At 45.3% G+C, this 19284-nt stretch overlaps 1 protein-coding gene across 3 annotated transcripts in view; it reads right to left on the bottom strand.

Annotated features, from left to right (window-relative positions):
- VGLL4 (vestigial like family member 4) overlaps positions 1–19284 on the bottom strand; it is a 175602-nt gene that overhangs the window by 31555 nt on the left and 124763 nt on the right. For all 3 annotated transcript variants that reach the window (XM_053600415.1, XM_053600416.1, XM_053600414.1), the window contains one exon: positions 5551–5740. In XM_053600415.1, coding sequence (XP_053456390.1) covers positions 5551–5740 — 190 coding nt within the window. The remainder of the gene's footprint in view (positions 1–5550; positions 5741–19284) is intronic.

Genomic DNA, 19284 nt, shown 5'->3' with positions numbered 1-19284 from the left:
CAAAGCATGCTACCTCATGTGTAAGAAAGCAGGGGAAGAAGAAAACATTGGCGTTTGCTCAGTTTACCAGAACAAAACACAGGATGCGTGCTCACAGGAGGGAGCAAAATGGGCGGACAAGATGGGACAGGGAAGCCCTTCTCCAAGCAGGCTTTAGTAGGGCTTTGACTTTTAGAAGCATATATATGTCTTAACACATTCACAAAATAAAATTCAATCAATAAGGATGAAAAAAATCTAAAACTGCGTGGGTGCAAACAGAAATGAGCCAACACAGGGTGTATTTTAGATAACACAACAGTATTGACAGAGAAAAAGGAAAGTAACTTTGGAAGCTCGTACTTGGACCCTTACCCTCAGCATAGGAAAAGTAAGAACTAGGCTCTTTTTAGTTCGCTTTTCAAAGTGGTACGGCCTTAGTTGACTGTGAAACTACTGTGAGTAAAATATGTTGACAATGTTGGGAACCAAGCATCTACACTGGTAAAAAGGGAAGACAAAAATATGGGGTGGGGGAAGGTAAGGAACAGCCTGCAGAGCGGAAGCAGAGCTGGGTGAGAACTGGAGCCCTGTGAACTCACGACCTCCTCGCCCCTTCCACGCTGCTTTGCCTGGAACAGTGTTGTTCAGCAGAACTTCCCGTCCAGACAGACATGGTCTGCACCTGTGCCGTCCACACACGGGATCGGTACACCTGAGGAACCGGACTTTTAATTTTGATTAATTATAAATTTCAACTACTGCCTGTGGCTAGTGTCTCCCACATTAGAAAACTCAAGTCTAGAAGCAATGTCACTGCAGCTGCATTACGTTCCTAAGTGACATCAGGTTAACACACAGTGACGGTAACCCCTAGCACCCAGATCTTGGCTTCTAAATCCCATTCCCTGCTAAAAGGGACCCTGGCTTCCCAAAAGAAATGGCTAATTCTATAGCTGGTCAGGTAGGTTACAAGATTAGCATTTGCCAGAAAATAAGAAAAGTGTTCCACAGCAGCAACGGAGTACTGGGGGCGTGCGGCTGGGACATAGGAGCATGGAAGGAGCTCTGTGTGTCAACTCTGGGCAGCTGCAACCTCCTGAGTGAAGTAGGAGGACGTCAGGAGTCCTTATGGGTAATAAGAAGATAAAGAGGAGAAAAGGGACGATCCTCCTTCCCAGGTCACACATGAGAATCAGGGCCATTGAAACACACCATATCTCCCACAAGATGAATCCCATTCCACCCCTTCCCGCTGCCTTAATCTATTTTCTTTCCAAATGGCACATAGAATACTTTTCAACTCCCAAACATTCACATTAAGTCCCTTCTTCCTTTTTTTTTGAGACAGAGTCTCACTTTGTCACCCTCGGTAGAGTGCTGTGGAGTCATCATAGCTCATAGCACTCTTGGGCTTGAGCAATCCTCTTGCCTCAGCTTCCCAAGTAGCTGGGACTACAGGCACCAACCACAACACCTGGCTAGTTTTTCTTTTCTTTTTGAGACAGAGTCTCACTACGTTGCCCTCGGTCGGTAGAGGGCCGTGGCATCACAGCTCACAGCAACCTCAAACTCTTGGGCTTAAGCGATTCTCTTGCCTCAGACTCCCAAGTAGCTGGGACTACAGGTGCCCGCCACAACGCCCAGCTATTTTTTGTTGCAGTTGTCATTGTTGTTCAGCTGGCCCGGGCCAGGTTCGAACCTGCCAACCCCAGTGTATGTGGCTGGCGCCGTATCCACTGTGCTACGGGCGCTGAGCCATGGATTTTCTATTTTTTTTTTTTTTTGTTTTTGTTTTTGTAGAGACAGAGTCTCACTGTACCACCCTTGGGTGGAGTGCCATGGCGTCACACAGCTCACAGCAACCTCTAACTCTTGGGCTTACGCGATTCTCTTGCCTCAGCCTCCCGAGCAGCTGGGACTACAGGAGCCCGCCACAACGCCCGGCTATTTTTGGATTTTCTATTTTTAGTAGAGCTGCTCTTGCTCCTGCTCAGGCTGGTCTCAAACTCCTGAGCTCAGGTGATCCACCCACCTGGGCCTCCCAGAGTGCTGAGGTGTGAGCCACTGTGCCTACCCTTTTAAGTCTTTTCTTAAAAAACAAACAAAAACTACATGTATCCCATAACATCATGTTTTAAACCTAAAATATACACAATAAAATCTTTTTCAAGAGAAAACAAACAAACAAACAAAAAATACTTCTTCGGGTCAACACACTTAACAAGAAAACTCAGAACCAGTTAAATGAACCCAGGATATAAAATGCTGTAATGCAAGCCCAAGAATTCTAATTTTCCAAGTTCTGGAGCAATCACTACGGAGACACTCTTCTTTCTCTCCAACCCACAAATCGGATCAGATGTAATTCAGTCCTACTCTCTGTAGCTTCCAACTCCGGCTCAGGGCCACTCGACCTCTCCATCTCTCTGCTGGAAAATATCCCATATGGTGGTTATTATGAAATGCAACCAAAGCATGCATCTTTGAGACCCTCTCAGCTAACTGCCAATATTGTTTGTCAATAACACTCCTTCCCCAGAAGTATCGTGACCTCTTTAAGTGATAAAAACAAACAAATCACCTATAAGTACACGTCATTAACAAACTCTAAGAAGATAAAGCACAAAAATCATTTTGTAATCTACTGGACTATTCTTTTCCAAATGAACATGAAATCTGTAATTTCTTACAGAGCACATCTTAGACATAGTAAATAGAGTGGAGGGCACACGTTATGGCTCAAACAGGAGACAGCCCAACCATCAAACAAGACTGAGTACCCGCTGGACACAGAGAAAGAGAGACCCGGCATCCTCCCAATTTGCCTGTGAAATCTGTCATTAGACTCTTAAAAAAACACAAGCAGGAACACTGGTAATGTCACCAAAATTAATAACAATCACACAGTAAACAAGTGACACCAGAATCAAACAACTGCACACCAATCACCCTTCCTTCTTATAGGTACAAAGGCCACCCAGACTGTACACCGAAGAATTAAGATAATATATTTTATGATATATGTATATTTTATCACAATAAAAAAAAAAAAAAAAAAACCGAAGGGGAAAAAAGCCACCTGGCTAATGTGAGTCCAGGGAGTCTGACAGACAAGAGTGCCACGGCTTCTATTTTCCTGCAACTCTGTGTATGGATGTCGATTGTGAGCTGTGCACAAAACTTAGCCACTCTATTACTTCCATTTAAAATTATTACAGTGTCCTCGCAGACCTGGACGTCAAGGTCCTATTTGTAACTACCCCAGGAGTTACAAAATTATTTTGTAAATGTTCTAACATTCTGATAATAATACTGATAATGACTACAGCTGAGCACTTCCTACCCGCCAGGCACTGCACTAAATCCCTGCAACCACCCTGCAGAAAGACACTGTGAGCGCCGCTTGCTGGAGGGTGAATCTGAACCCAAGCATTTTAAGAGGTAAGCACTCTCAAACATTAAGTTTACACACATGGTACGTATATATTTTTACACATACGCACCATATTTTGCCATGTGCATTGTGTACATTTTTGTCCAAATTTCTGAGAGAAAAATAAGGATACACATTAGATGTGGGTTGTATTAATTCCATATCCATATAAATGTTTTCAATTTCTTTTATTTATGTTCATGCATTAAAACTGTCACTCTATGTTACAAAAATTAATGCTAGAATCCTTTATAATAAAAAACAAGTACCTAATGGTGGACAAATAAAAATTTGAATTAAAAAATTAAAATGAAAGATATTTTCCTGAAAAGTTGGGGCTAAAATACGTGAGTGTGCATTACACATGGTAAGATAGGGCACATTCTCACAGTCGCTTTCTCATCACTCCCCGTATCTGAATCAGGGAGTTAATAAATGTAATAGTTCCCATCAGCTAAGCACTGTACTGTCCCAAACGCTTTGCATGTTTTAACTCCATTGCTCACAGCAGTTTTAACTGTTATCACTTCCATTTCTATAAACAAGGATACCAGGGCCAGATCAATTAAGTGACTTGTCCATAGCTGGACAGCTGGTAAGTGGCAGAATTAGGATTTAAACTAAGGCGTAAGATCACAAATACTGCCTCCCTCTTTCTACTTAAAAAAAAAAAAAAAAAAACAAAAACAGAAGTCTCTTACTAGAGTTTGGGGAAAATGGATGAGAGAGAACAAGCAAGTCTCAGTAATAAAATAATGAACTCCAAACAGTGGAGAGACCAGGATTTAAACAAGAAGCCTCTCCCTGTTTGTGAGAGCCCATTGTTTTGCTGTGCCTTGCTGCTGGATCCCTGATTGTAGCAAATTCCAGGGCTCCAGACTGCAGGCTCAGCCTCTGACTAACACTACAGTGATTTATTTGAGGATAAATACCTCTGTCAGTGTCTTATGACTGAACCCAACAGTCGGAGCAGACTGGAATGAGTGGAATTCGAGGCCGCTGGAGCTGAGGCAGCAGAGGCAGGAAGGAGCTCAGGCCACCTCTCACTGCGGAAGCAATCCCTGCCTCGCCTCCGAGGAAGGAGCCCTCCTGCCCCAAATAGCAGGGCCCTGGGCAATCAGGCTGGGTGGGAGGAGCATTTTGAACACCCATCAAACATTAATTCATGCTGGGCTAAGAGCTTGAGGAGGGCTTTGTACCTCAACATACTCCTTCCAGTAATCAGAGAGACCTCACCATGCTGACAGTCTCTGACAACACCTGCTGCCTCCACTACGGCCCAGAGACTCTGCTGGGCAGCTGGCTGGGAGTCTTCAAGCCCTGAGATAAGGGGAACATTTCTGCTCCTTTTGCTGTGTGCTGAGAGGAGAGCATACAGTGGAAACGGGCTAGCGCACAGAGCTCTCTTTCAAACAGAACTGTGGTGATGTCTGTCCCACAGACCCAGACAGCTTTAGTTTCAACCCCTTAATTCACAAATAAGGAAACCGAGGCTCAGAGAATGGAAGGCATAGCGTGCTGGTGGCAGGTCAGGACCAGTACTCAGGTCTCCAGGCCCAGAGCCTGGTTCTCCAACCACAGCCACAGGCTGGTGTCAGACGTGATGGGCAGCACCTCACCAAGAACACGGGGAGCCGCTTCCGGCTTTGGAAGGTGTCAAGTTCACCCCATGAGCACACAGGGTGAGAACGTGTCTTCTGTAAGGCATATAATCCTAGACCCCCGAGTTCAAAACTTCACAGGATCTGCTCAGGTGCTGACCTTTCCTTCTGTTTCTCTAGCGCATAAAGAAGTTCACTGAGTTGATTCTCTTAACAACAATCAGTGTGTACACACACACTGAAAAAGCCAAGTTTATCAGACACTTACTCCCAGAAGCTCCCAGGAAACTAAATTTCCGAGGAGGAAACACAAAAGGTCACATAAGCGAGCCAGAAAGAAGTGAGATTTAGTCTCTCCACGAGTTACCACAATCAGGCTAACACCTTCCTCCTGGCAGATGAGCTCTATTTATCTCTTATATGTAGTAACCTTTACACATAAGGCATGAAAATAACCACTGGTACTCGACACAAAGCCGCTAAGAAGTATGACCCTGGTGCCGCGTGCACCAAACTAAGAACCAAGGGACTCACAGATGGGGGTTGAAGATGCGACTCATCTTGGAGACGTGGTCGGTGTCACAGTCTAGGTCCTCGTCACCCGGCTCCATGCTGAACTTCCTCTTGCTGGGGCTGATGGGGGGAGGGCCCGTGCGGTGACTGTTGAGGGCAGAGGCCACCGGGAGCGTCTGCATTCTGGGTTCTCCCCTAAGAGCAGCTTCACCTAAGTGGAGAGAGATGACGTAGTCACCAAGCAGGAGAAAGGCCCCCATCTCAGTCCCCAGGGCTCCCCCTCCCGCCAGGCCAGCCCCTTGCAAAACTACTCCCAGTGGAAAGTTTTTGGCAATATGACAGGGCTGCCTGCCATCCTCAGAACATGGTCTGAGTGCGCGGTTGGCTGCCAAGCACAAGACATTTTACATCAGCATGGTTTTCTAGCACAATCACTCTTTAGGGCAGAGTTTAAAAAGAAAAGTTGCAATAAAATAGCAGGGGGGCCAGGGGTGGCAAAAAGTATTTGCCATAAACAATCTCAAAAGTTAATTTAAAACATCAAAAGTCTTTTGACACGTGGGTAATTAACTCGATACCTGCTGAAGAATGACCTCACTGCCTTTGTTAAACCACTGTGCCAAACTCACTTTTCTTGCTTGCTGTGTTTTTATTATATTTTTTGGTAAGTTACTTTTATACAAGAATGAGGAAAATGTATGGGGTAATGATTCACATTATTTGCCCCCCAAAGTTAAAAGAAATAAAAATACATTGTTTAATGGAAAGTAAACATTTTCTTCTTGTAGTAACACTAAAAATACAAGAATATATGCTGTAAGTATTACCATTATCATCAGCACAAGGTTTCAGCATATAATTTATCACAAGCGTAATAATGTACGTGTAGTTCTCAAAACATTTCTCCAAGTTAGACACTCAAATTAGGACATAAATTTTCATGTGATTTGACATCTTGGTGTTTTCATTACTGTTTAAAAAGGCTTTAGACTAGGCTATTACTTTGTGCCTCATTATGAATTAAAATAAGCATAACCTTTCATAATAATAAAGGGCTTCTAAAATACATAAACACAAGTGATAATTACTTTAAGAAAAAACTTTAAACTTTCTAAGTCGTGGGGGAGGAGGTACCTACATTTTTTTTAACACATAATAACCCTTTTGTTACACTGTGCATTTTGGACTCTGAGGCCTGACCAAATTTTGTTTCCACTGGGTCACAGCATGAGCGTAATATTAGTATAAAGTCAACTTCATCCGAGGCCTTGTGGTACCTAAGAAAACAAATGTTTGTTTTCCACCACTAATTTTCATATCGTCACAGACGCGTGGACAGTTGTAACAGTTGTTTACTTCATACACAGATGACAAATGTGATTTTGATGGGGGAAAGAAGCGAGGGAAAAAAATCTACTGAGTATTTACCAGGAAAAATAATAACTTTGCCAATTTAGTCAGGAAGATATAAATTCAACAAATATAGAGTGACCCATAGTACACCCCCAGTCAGGATTTCTTTTAAGGATTCTGGCCCCAAAGTAAACTGGAACTTTCCATTTTGAATGAAATGCCTGAAAAACAGGCCCTGTGCTAGCCTGCCACACTCAGAAACTCAGTGTGATGTCTGCCTGGTCTCTACTTCCTATTTAGGAACTTGCAGTTTTAAAAAACAAGGAAAGCCATGCTAATCTTCACACCTTGATAGATTAGAAAATATTCTTTCCAATATCCCCCTTCCCTTCCCAGAGAGAAAAGAGGGTGTCACCCTGGGAAGGCTGCAGCGGTCCCATCCAGGCCAACCTTCTGTGGAGCCCTGATGAGACCCTCCCTGCCCGGGGTTTCTCAACACTGTTGGCAGGGATTCCAGGAGATGAGGAGTCCTCAGGCTCAGCGTGGACCCCTGAGCTTTGGTCACCATTTCGTCAGATGCCAGTTGTGTAGCAACAGGGGTTGCTATGGGAAACAACCACCAGCGCAACACACTCAAACCATTCCAAAAAAGGAGCAGGCGCGGGTGGTGCCAGCATACACTGTTGTGCTGAAGAGCAAAACTCTCGGGTTAAGAACAACATTGCCACTCTGCTCCTCAATTTCCATCCCAGTAAAAATTCTGGCATGCGCTTGCATTTTAAGTTCAACAAAGTGATGCGCGCACCGCTTATCTCCAAGACTGAACTGCTGACGTCCGACACAGAAAAAGATCCTCCTCTGAATCACTGGAGTTTTCTAGCTTGGAGATTAAGGGTGGGGCTTAAGGACATAGGAGGGGGCCGCAAGATCCTTCTCCTCTGAGCACTGTGGTATGAACCTTGACCAGGCCCCGGAGTTGACGGATACAGGCATGTCCGTAGCACATCTGCACCCTTGGGTGCTGGCGCCGGAAGGAGCCCTGTTAATACCTCATTTGGCAGAGGAGGACACTGTGCCCCCAAACACAGAGCGACCTACCCGGGGTCATCACTTAACAGGCTAACTGGAGGCCAGGACCCAGGGCCTCTGCTGATCAGACTAACACCTCTTCCTAAACAACCCTACACGGGGCTTACAGCAGAGGACTGAGCAAAGAAGGAAAGGCCTTGGCTCGGCGCCATAGCAAAGTCATTACGGCACCAGCCACATACAACAAGGGTGGTGGGTTTGAACCCAGCCCGGGCCAGCTCAACAGTAACAACTGCAACAACAAAAAACATAGCCGGGAGTTTTGGCGGGTGCCTATAGTCCCAGTTACTTGGAAGGCTGAGGCAAGAGAATCACTTAAGCCCCAGAATTTGAGGTTGCTGTGAGCTGTGATGCCACAGCACTCTACCCAGGGTGACATAGTGATGCTCTGTCTTAAAAAAGAAAAAAAAAAAGAAAGAAAGGAAAAGGTCTGGATCAGTGGTTCTCAACCTTCCTAATGCTGCAACCCTTTAATACAGTCCAAAGGGGTCGTGACCCACAGGTTGAGAACCATTGGTCTAGATGAAAGGTCAGGGGCAGCTCCGCTCAGGTCCCAGCCTTTATTCATCTGTGGGGCCCCACCCTAGAGGACCCCAGCCCAACACTTGTGCTTTATGTGCTTTACGGCAGGAGTTGTTGTAATTAATTGCTATGTGGTGAGGTTAAAATTAGTAAAATTGAGGAAAACGCTTGGTTTGGGAGTCAAGACACTTGCACTCCAGTCTTGACTGTGCCTTTATTCAGGACGGAGTGAATACGGCCACATGCTCCCCTCTCTAGGAGGGGAGGGACTCGATTAGCCAACATCTAACACTCCTTCCAGCCCTTGGAATTAGCGATCCAATTCGATGATCCATAAACGTACAATCAATCAAGTGACCAAAGAACTAACCAGCATTTACTGAGAAATTATTGCTTAAGTAATATTGAACCAAGATGGCAAAACCCAAAGTATGTACCTCAGATGGTATATTGTAAAAACAAAAAAGGTAACCCTGTGATGAGATAAATTTGCAAATTGCGAGATTAAAAAACTTCCGGAGGAGTTTCTTAACTCCAGGCCCTCTCTTGTCTTCTAATGTGTCTGTCAGGGTCCAGGACAGAAACCCAGTGAGCGGCTTTCAGTCTCCACCACCTCCACCGCCTCCGCCCCTGCACCATCCTGCGCAGCTCTGTGAGATCAAGCAGCAAAGCACCACTTTCATGTCAACCCATCCTAACCCCATACTTCTGGTGGCTTGCCCATAACGCAGAAAATACTGCCCAGACTGCCTCCGTATTCAAACCAACAGCTCGCCCAAACTACTGTTCCAATCTTTATTCCTAATATCCCTCTTCTGGATTCCCGAAAATTTCAGCCCTAGTTAAACTAGACTTGTCACCATTCCAGAGACCTCACCATCTAACTTCAAGATCTTTGTTCAGGTCCTTCCCCTAATCTTCTTCTATTTTAAGTCTAGTATCCTGCAAAGACCACCTTCAGGCTGTCTTCCTTGATTACTCAATCAATCTGAAAATCATCTCTTCTTCCTCTGAACATTATAGAGATTCATCTCTCTGGTGGTTCCCTTCTTCCTTCATTTCGTGCTCCTTAAAGCATTTAACACACCCAAGAGTACATAGCACGATACCTCCCACGCAGGAGACGGTAAATATCACCTTAACCAGTGAGGCCAGGCAATGGAGGTGGGCAGTTTACAGAGCGTTAGGATACGTAAAGATCAAAACTGCAGGCTGCAGGCCAAGCATGGTGGCTCACACCTGTAGCACTCTGGGATGCCAAGGCAGGCAGTAATGAGACCCTGTCTCTACTAACAATAGAAAAACTGAAGTAAGAGGATCACTTGAGTCCAAGAGTTGGAGGTTGCTGTGAGCTATGATACCACAGCAACTCTACCTAGGGCAACAGCTTGAGACTCTAGTCTCAAAAAAAAAAAAAAAAAAAAATATCAAAAATGCCATAGAATAAGGAAATATTTTAAAAATACATTTATATATTGGCTTGACACCCATAGCTCACTGGTTAGGATGCCAGCCACATACATCAAGGTTGGTGGGGTCGAAACTGACCTGGGCCTGCTAAACAACAATGACAACTGCAACAAGAAAAACAGCCAGGCATTGTGGCGGGTGCCCATAGTCCCAGCTACTTGGGAGGCTGAGGCAAGAGAATCACTTAAGCCCAAGAATTAGAGGTTGCTGTGAGCTGTGACGCTATGGCACTCTACCAAGGGTGACAAAGTGAGACTCTGTCTCAAAAAAAAAAAAAAAAAATCATATAAAAAACTCATGCAAAAATACAAAATGATTCAATTAAAGAATTTAACAGGGCGGCGCCTGTGGCTCAGTCGGTAAGGCGCCGGCCCCATATACAGAGGGTGGCGGGTTCAAACCCAGCCCCGGCCAAACTGCAACAAAAAAATAGCCGGGCGTTGTGGCGGGCGCCTGTAGTCCCAGCTACTTGGGAGGCTGAGGCAAGAGAATCACTTAAGCCCAGGAGTTGGAGGTTGCTGTGAGCTGTGTGAGGCCACGGCACTCTACCGAGGGCCATAAAGTGAGACTCTTGTCTCTACAAAAAAAAAAAAAAAAAAAAATTAAACAAAGGAGCTTCCCCAGAAGATATGCAGACATGCAAAAAGCGTATGGAAAGCTGTCCAGCACCATTAGCCATCAAAGAAAGGCATATCCGCATCACAAAGAGATATGATGCCCCACCCCCTAGGATGGCTATAATCAAAAGACAAAAGGTAACAAGCCTGGTGAGAATGTGGATTAAAACACTCTCATATTAATGGTATAATGTAAAGTGGTGCTGTCACTGTGGAAAACATCTGGCATCTGATTACCACATTACCAGCAATTCTAGTCCTAGATACATGTACCTAGGTACACACACACACACACGTGCGCAGTAAAACCTCTGTAAGTTGACCACCCAAAGGACTGTTAACCGACTGGTCAACATAAGGAACCAGGCCTACTGTACTGATATATACATATGGTGCCTGTCTGGTCTATGAAAATTCGGTCACTCAAGAAGGTGGGCAATGTTCAGAGGTCAGCTATGGAAGTTCTACTGTATACACCCAAGAGAAACGAAAAAAGTCCACACAGAAGCTTGTACATGAACGTCCACAGCAGCGTTATTCGTATATGTGGAAACAACCCAAATGTCTATCAACTGATAAATGAATATAAAAAATGTGCTATCTCCCTATGACAGAATGTTATTTAGCCATAAAAGGAATAAAGTACTGATTCCTGCTACAGCTCAGACAGACTCAGAAAACAGGGTGCTAAGTGAAGAAGCTGGACTGAAAAGGCCGCATGTCTGATTCCACCCCATGAACAAAAAGTAGGGAAGTGGCTGCTGGGGACGTGGAGAAGAGGGAGGAGGCGGTGTCGGCTCCTGAGTGCCAGGTTTCTTTTGGAAATGATGGAAACGTTCTAAAATTGTGGTGAAAGCTGCACAACTCTAAATACACTAAAACCTACTGAGGTGTAGACTTTGACCAGGTGCCTGTACAGTGGATGGATTGTATCTCCGTAGGGATGTTACCCCTCCTCCCTAAAAATAAGAATATATTTATAAAAATGAGTAGACGACAGAAGGCTCCAGTATTATTTAGATTCTTTTTTCCTTTCAAGTTTTCCACAAAATAAGAACAGGCATCCATGAATTTCCTTTTATTATGCAAAATAAACCTCTTGTATTATAGTTCCATCTCTCTACAATATTAACGTCAAATAATTTTTAAAACGTTTATTAAGTTAAAACAAAATCAACTCAGAGAACCTTAGGGTCCATAGGGGCTTGGATTAACCACAATACTGGTACGCTCCAGCTCAGCTTTTTATCAGCACGTGGTTGCGAGCCTATTCCATGCCGAAGGCTGTGTGAGCACTGCCCCAGAAATACACGACGACGTTCATACAGGCCCTGACCACAAGGAAGGGAAGAAACATAAATACCCCAAAAGAAACTTTTTTGGGGGGTACGTGAGACTTTTTTCTTTGGTCCTGATGTATATTCTAAATTTCGCAATGGTTTGGCAACTGAAAAAGGAGAAAAGATTATCTTCCTCTTTCCAGAATTAACAAAAGAAGGAAGATTTAAACTATCTGAGTAACCCAGTATCTTACCTTTCTCAAGTTGGCTTAACTACAACTATGAATTCAACTTTAAAAAAAGAAAGACAGTCTCACTATGTCACCCTGGGTAGAGTGCTGTAGCATCACAGCTCACAGCAACCTCACACTCTTGGGCTTAAGTGATTCTCTTGCCTCAGCCTCAGCCTCCCAAGTAGCAGGGACTACGGGCGCCCGCCACAACGCCCAGTTATTCTGCCATTGTTGTTTATCTGGCCCGGGCTGGATTTGAACCCAGCAGCCTCGGTGTATGTGGCTGGCACCCTAAACAGGCGCTGAGCCTAAAAAAAAATTTTATAACTAAAGAAGTATAATTTAAAAAATATATTTGGTCTTTTTAATAAAGGTAATTTTATCTAGGTCCGTGTTACTGAAGAAAAATGCCTAACATATACAAAATGATTTAGCTGCTGTTTCTAGTAATGGTGGCAGTCTTAACATGTGGATCCGAACGCTCCTTAAATATTTCCTCCAATTAAAGATAAGTAAAGATTTTGGCCCTTAAGTTCACAAGAATCAGCATTTATTATTTCAATGGCAAAAAAAAGTTTAACAGAGAAAGGAAAAAAGGAAATCACCCAGCTTTAAGATGTGCTATTTCATGATTTTGATGAAATAGCACAAGAAAATTCTCCTTTGAAAGTCAAGAGTGGAAGGAGCCTGGCTCAGAGAGAAGTCTACCCAGAAAGCAGCCCAGTTTTCTGATCCTGTTATTACCATAGTTCCAAGATTCTAAGACTCTTCATTTTAATCTTAGCAATATTGAAGTGTAGGAAATAAAGTTTGCCTCATAATCATTTGGTATATTTTAACGGCCAAGATTGTTTATTAATAGAAGGTAAAACAAAGTAGGTGAAATACCAGAACTAGCTGTAGGGCCTTCCAAATAGCACTGGTCTCCTCAACTCCATTTCATCATTTGTAAAATTCTTTCGTAAAATCAAATGGTTTGATTAGATCTGGCTCTCGGGGTCTACATTTATATAATGTACACAGGTATATCTGCTCAAGTTTAGTCTTCCACATGCAATTCTGTTTATCATAGTAAAATTTATAATTGCAAAGAAATGGAATCAACCTAAGTGCCCACCATTCAAGAAGTGAATAAAGAAAACATTATACACACACACTCTGTATGCCAGGGAAACTACACAGCCATGAAAAAGAATGATGTTAGCATCTTCTGCAGCAACTTGGATGGAACTAGAGGCCACTGTCCTAAGAGAAGTAACTCAAGAACAGAAAATTAGCCACCACATGTTCTCACAGGGGCACAGAGATGCACAGTGGACGTGGGAGGTTCAGAAGGGAGGGGGACGGGCTGGTGGTAAGAAAATCATCCATCAAGTGTAATGTACTCTAGGTGGGTCCTGGGTACCTTAAAACCCAGACATCACCACTATGTAATTCACCCATGCAACCAAAAAACACTTATACCCCTAAATCTGTTGAAATTTAAAAAAAAAAAATAAGAAAAAGGTAAAGGGAAGAACATCTTTCCTTTACTGCTGATTGAGAAAGACTCATCTGACTTTTACAGAATACACTCTACATGGTAGGAGGAAAAAGTGGATTCCAGGAAGTACTAACTAATAAAATTATTTGAGATTAGCTAATGATTAGCTTCTCACAATGGAAGGTTTCATTAAAAAAAAAAAAAAAACCTAGGACACTTCTAATTCTCAATGTTGCAGCTCCATTCGTTTATTCCAATTATTTCAAGCAAGTTGTAGTCAACTGAAACCTGAAGATAAAAACCTGGCCCACCAAATGCAGACCAGACTCTCATAGAAACTAATAATCAAAGCTGAGACCTTCCACGTAGGAACAACCCGTTATTTCTGACAGATTAACCGATTCTCCCAAGAATAACGAGGTCTCAGCCACAAGGCCCCATCCCCAACGCAGATCTCCAGATGGGGATGTGGCCAGCTGTGTCTGAGGCCGGGGCATGACTCAGGCGCAATTAATCAAAGTAACAGTTCTCACTGCTGGTTTTGAAACGACAGTATCTTTGTGCAGAAGGGAAGGGTAAAAACTACACTAAGAAGTATCTTGCTGTAATTTTTAAAGTTAAGATTTTTGACAAAAATTTCCACCTTGCCCAACAGACAATTTTACTCTACAATTTTAATCTCTGCTGTGTCTAAGACTTTATGTTCCATTTCCCCACCCTCTTTATCATATTTGAACCAAAATCAAAGAAAAGTAAAACCACAGCTTGGTCCTCCGCGCCAGCCGCTGGCCGTGCTGATGGGTCGCCTGGCTGACCACAGCCTGTGGGGACCGACCTCGTCCTGGTGAGAAGGCACCTGGGAGGCGCAGCTCCAACAGCCACCCCCTCGCCACTCCCCACACCGTGGCCAAGGCTTACTCATTTTCTCTCAAATAATACTTCTCTGTCTCACAGTCCAGCAGCTGGGGAGAAGACACCGCAAAGCCAGCCTCTTTCAAACAGTTCAATGTGGCCAGCCCCATTTTGCTTTGCTTTTTTTCTTAAAGGAAGGCTATTTAGGCAACACAAACCATCCAGCAGATAAAAACTGTGACATTCTGTCTGCCGGTGCCTGAGGACTGCAGGCAGCTCTACCAGGACTGGGTAACCAAGCCCCTGTCCCACCAGCCCTGAGGTTGTGACACAAAGTATTTTACACACAGCCTTCGGGTGACGTCTGGGCAGCCCCAGACTCTCAGATATAAACTTGCAGGGCCTGCTCTCAAACCTAAGCCCCCGTCCCACCAGCCCCAAGGTTGTGACACAAAGCATCTTTCACACCGCCCAGGCTCTCAGATATAAACTTGCAGGGCCTGCTCTCAAACCTAAGCCCCCGTCCCACCAGCACCAAGGTTGTGACACAAAGTATCTTTCACACCGCCCAGGCTCTCAGATATAAACTTGCAGGGCCTGCTCTCAAACCTAAGCCCCCGTCCCACCAGCACCAAGGTTGTGACACAAAGTATCTTTCACACCGCCCAGGCTCTCAGATATAAACTTGCAGGGCCTGCTCTTGAACCTCAGCTATGCTCTGTCCAGCCAACGGGGCTGGGGGTGGCCATGCACATTCCCCACCCTCAACTGAGCTCGGTCTGAGCAGCTCTTTAGACCAGTGAAGAGACGGTGTAGAGAGAAAACCCAGAACCCCCATCACTGACTGCTAATCATGTGATCAAGGGTAGTAACAACACAGTAGAATTGGTGGACGCGAAACAGACACCATTTTAACTAGAATTTTAAGGAGTCCAAGTAGTCTCATGACATTCCACTTTGTGGGACACTTCCTATACTTTATATTTAGTACATTTCATTTTAAAACCATTTAAAAACTAATGTTATTCTGATTTTTCCTTAATACAGCCCTGTAAGGGAAGAGAGGGAGAAAAAGCTCCCTGAAAATAGGGTTTCAGGACGGGCGCGATAGCTGGAGCCTGTAATCCTAGCACTCTGGGAGGCTGAGGCATGTGGACTGCTGGAAGGTCAGGAGGTTAAGACCAGCCTGAGCAAGAATGAGACCCCATCTCTACTAGAAACAGAAAAACTAGTTAGGTGTGGTGGTATATGGCTGTAGTTCCAGCTACTCAAGAGGCTGAAGCAGGTGGATCACCTGAGCCCAAGAATTTGAGGTTGCTGTGAGCTAGGCTGTATGGCACTCTACCCAGGTGACAGAGTAAGACTGTCTCAAAAAAGAATAACAAAGTGTTTCAAAAATTAAGTGAATTGCTCAAGACCACAAAGCTAATGAACAGAGCAGCTGGAAGGAGGAACCTGGATTGAGATCCCTGTCTCTACATTGCAGAATGCGTCACTGGATAAGGAAATGAAAGGGAGGTGAGGACGGAGAGGAGGAGAGAGGGGTGTGAGGAGACAGAGAGAGAGCAGGGAAGGAGGAGATAGCGGGGAGAAAGGAGGAGAAGGGAAGTGTGGTGCCCCCCCCATTCATATGTGGAAGTCCTAAACCCCCCAGCACTTCAGAATGGGAATGTATTTGGAGACAGGGACTTTAAAGATGTAACTAAGGTGAAATGAGGTCATCAGGAGGCCCCAACCCCATCAGACTGGTCTCCTTGTAAGAAGAGAAGGTTGGGGACACACAGAGGGATGGATGACCAGTTAGGGACATGGGACAGGAGAAGGCAGCCATCTGCAAGCTGACCGGAGAGGCCAGTGAGAGAGAACCCTGCAGACGCCTTGATTTCTCACTTCCAAGAACTGTGAGACAATACATGCCTGCTGGGGAAACCCCCAGTTTGTGGGATTTTGTTATGTCACTCCCAGGAAGAGGACAAGGGGGGAGGAGGAGGGGAGGGCAGGGCTGGAGATGAGAGCAATTTACTGTACAGATTCTGGACTGGAATAGCCTAAGGACAGGAGAGAGTAAACGGGTGGTGCCAGAGAGTGGGCCTCTTGGCTGGTACTGGAGAAGAGTGTAGAGATGTACCTGCGCCTTGCCCTGAACACACAGGGTAGGCCGGGGTTCTGCCTGAAAGCAAGGGGAAGGTCCCAGGACTGCAGTGGTAGGGCCATCAGACTTGGAGCTCACTGTGCACACTGACCAAACAAGTGCCCTTGGCTAAGGTTCACCTCTTAGGAGACAGGACTAGGGATCTGTTCAGAAGCCAGGTGGGTCTCCTGCACATGGGGAGCTGGTGGGAGCAGTCTCCCAGCCAATAGCCATGATGCTGGTACATGAGAAACGACATCTGTGGGTCCTTCTGGTTTTAACAGCTATAAGAGGTACAAAAATCTCAAATAATTCTCAACATCCGCTGTGAATATAAACTGAACTGTTTTTATTAAACACAGTGGAAAGGTTGCTCTGAATATCAAAAAGTACTAACTAAAAATACTTTAAAATGAACTGAAAGTTCAGTAATCAGGTCCATACACTGCTGTGTGTCTGATTATCAAGTTCTACACTATTTAAAATCATTTGGTTCCACTGAAGAGGATAAAGCAAGAGGATCACTTGAGTCCAAGAGTCCCAGGCTGCTGTGAGCTGTGATGCCAAGGCACTCTACCCAGGGTGACAGAGTGAGACTCTGTCTCAAAAAATATAAAGAAATAAAATCATTTGTTGTCTTCAGGGCTAAAAATAAGTCCATGCCAACTTATTTACCCTATTGAATTGCTTTATACCTGAACTGTATCTTGGTAAGATTATGAAACAGTGAAACTGGGTAGAATTAACACGAATAAGAGGGTTCAAATTAATGTCTGTCTGTACCCCTCAGCCTGGGGAAACCCAGGCACAGAACAACAGCTTAAACAGACAGCAGGCTCGAGGTTCAGTTTCGGCTTTGTGAATCAGAACTGAGATTCAAGAAGATCAAACACAAGGCAAAAGAGTTTCCTGATCCAGATTTAATGATCACACCACCTTCTGTTCATGGTCTTCCATTTCCCAACTGCAGGGCTGAAGGCAGCTTTGAGGGTCCTGAGTCAATCAGGGAAGTGGAATCCCTCTGAGGGTGGGAGCCTGTTTTCACAGTACTGGTGAAGGAGAGGACTCAAAGTCTGCCTGGACGTTAGCACTGTGGTCCGACCAGCCAGAAGTCCTGACGTGGCCCTGACACGTGACCTGGGAATCCCAAGGAGAGCACCAGCTCAGGAACCTTCCATACCAAGTGCACAGAGCACTCCTTCATGGAAAAGGCTCTCTAAGCCTGGCAGAAATTCCTCACGGTATTTACTTGTAAATCTACTTTTGTAACATTTTACTATTAATGAGAAGGAGGAGAGTTATGAAAGTAAATTGTTAGCAGATGGTACTGGAATCACTGCGCTAGGGGCCCAATTTCCTCGCTGGTAGAACTTATAAATGTTTAGAAGGAGCAGCTGAAAAGAGGGTAAGCAAAAAAAAATGGGGGCTTGTTCAAACTTCTTCAAGAGTTGAGCCATCCCCAGGGCAACCCCAAGTTGCCACAAAATACAGGAATTAAACTGGGAGGAAATGGTTAGTAGCTCTTCAAATCATAAGTATTCAGGTAAAGAAATTCTGTCTTTTGCCATGCAGCAGGTTAAGCGCCCAAGGTCATATGCTTGAATCTGCCTTTTTCAAACATTCTTTAAATGAAGAAAATTCTGGAAGGTTTGACAGGGCCACTGCCCTGACAAGGGTGAATCTTAGAATCAGTCACTGATCACTGGAGAGGGAACAGTTGGAGGAAGTGAGAGACGGAACATGAGAGAAGGGAATCTTGGAAGGAGAAAGACAGAATGAAAATTACACTTTTCCTCCTCAGTGTCCCGTAACACTTGAGCCTCCAGCACAGCACTTCCCAGTGTCTACCCAGAACCTGCTCTGCTTCCTGCAGGTCCCAACACCTGTGCAGTCACCACGCGCTGAGCCTCCAGCACAGCACTTCCCAGTGTCTACCCAGAACCTGCTCTGCTTCCTGCAGGTCCCAACACCTGTGCAGTCACCACGCGCTGAGCCTCCAGCACAGCACTTCCCAGTGTCTACCCAGAACCTGCTCTGCTTCCTGCAGGTCCTAACACCTGTGCAGTCACCACGCGCTGCCCAGGAAAGCACGGAGCATCTCATCCCCAACCACTCTGGCCTCGTGAGAGAGAAACGGTAGAAAAGTGGGCTTTGGTGCCAGGAAAATGTGTGATCTCAGCAGCCTCTTCCGCTCTGCTTCTACTTCTCCACCTACCATAAGGGATTTGGGGAACTATCAGTGAGAACTTCAGAAAGGCGCCAGCCCACAACCGGCCGCTCACTGTGTGTCCGTCGAATCCCATCATTGGTACAATTCCCATTTGGAAGGTAATGTGATGGGACAAAGGAAACCACAGCCACTCTCACTGCCATGAGAGTCCCTCTCCTTAAGTGAAGTTCACCCAGATGTCGTTTCCACCACCTAATGGACAAGGCTGGGGACGCAGGCCCCAGGAGCGTAGTCAGTGAGCGCTGCCAGTCGGCTCCACCAGGGGCCACTGCACGGTCAGTGAGCGCTGCCAGTCTGCTCCACCAGGGGCCGGGGCACGGTCAGTGAGCGCTGCCAGTCTGCTCCACAGGGGCCGGGGCACGGTCAGTGAGCATTGCCAGTCTGCTCCACCAGGGCCGCTGCACGGTCAGTGAGCGCTGCCAGTCAGCTCCACCAGGGGCCGCTGCACGGTCAGTGAGCGCTGCCAGTCTGCTCCACCAGGGCCGCTGCACGGTC

This window comes from Nycticebus coucang, chromosome 8 (assembly GCF_027406575.1).
Source record: "Nycticebus coucang isolate mNycCou1 chromosome 8, mNycCou1.pri, whole genome shotgun sequence".
NCBI lineage: Eukaryota > Metazoa > Chordata > Mammalia > Primates > Lorisidae > Nycticebus > Nycticebus coucang.
Note: the sequence above shows the minus strand (reverse complement) of the source record. Positions and strands in the feature narration are given on the sequence as shown.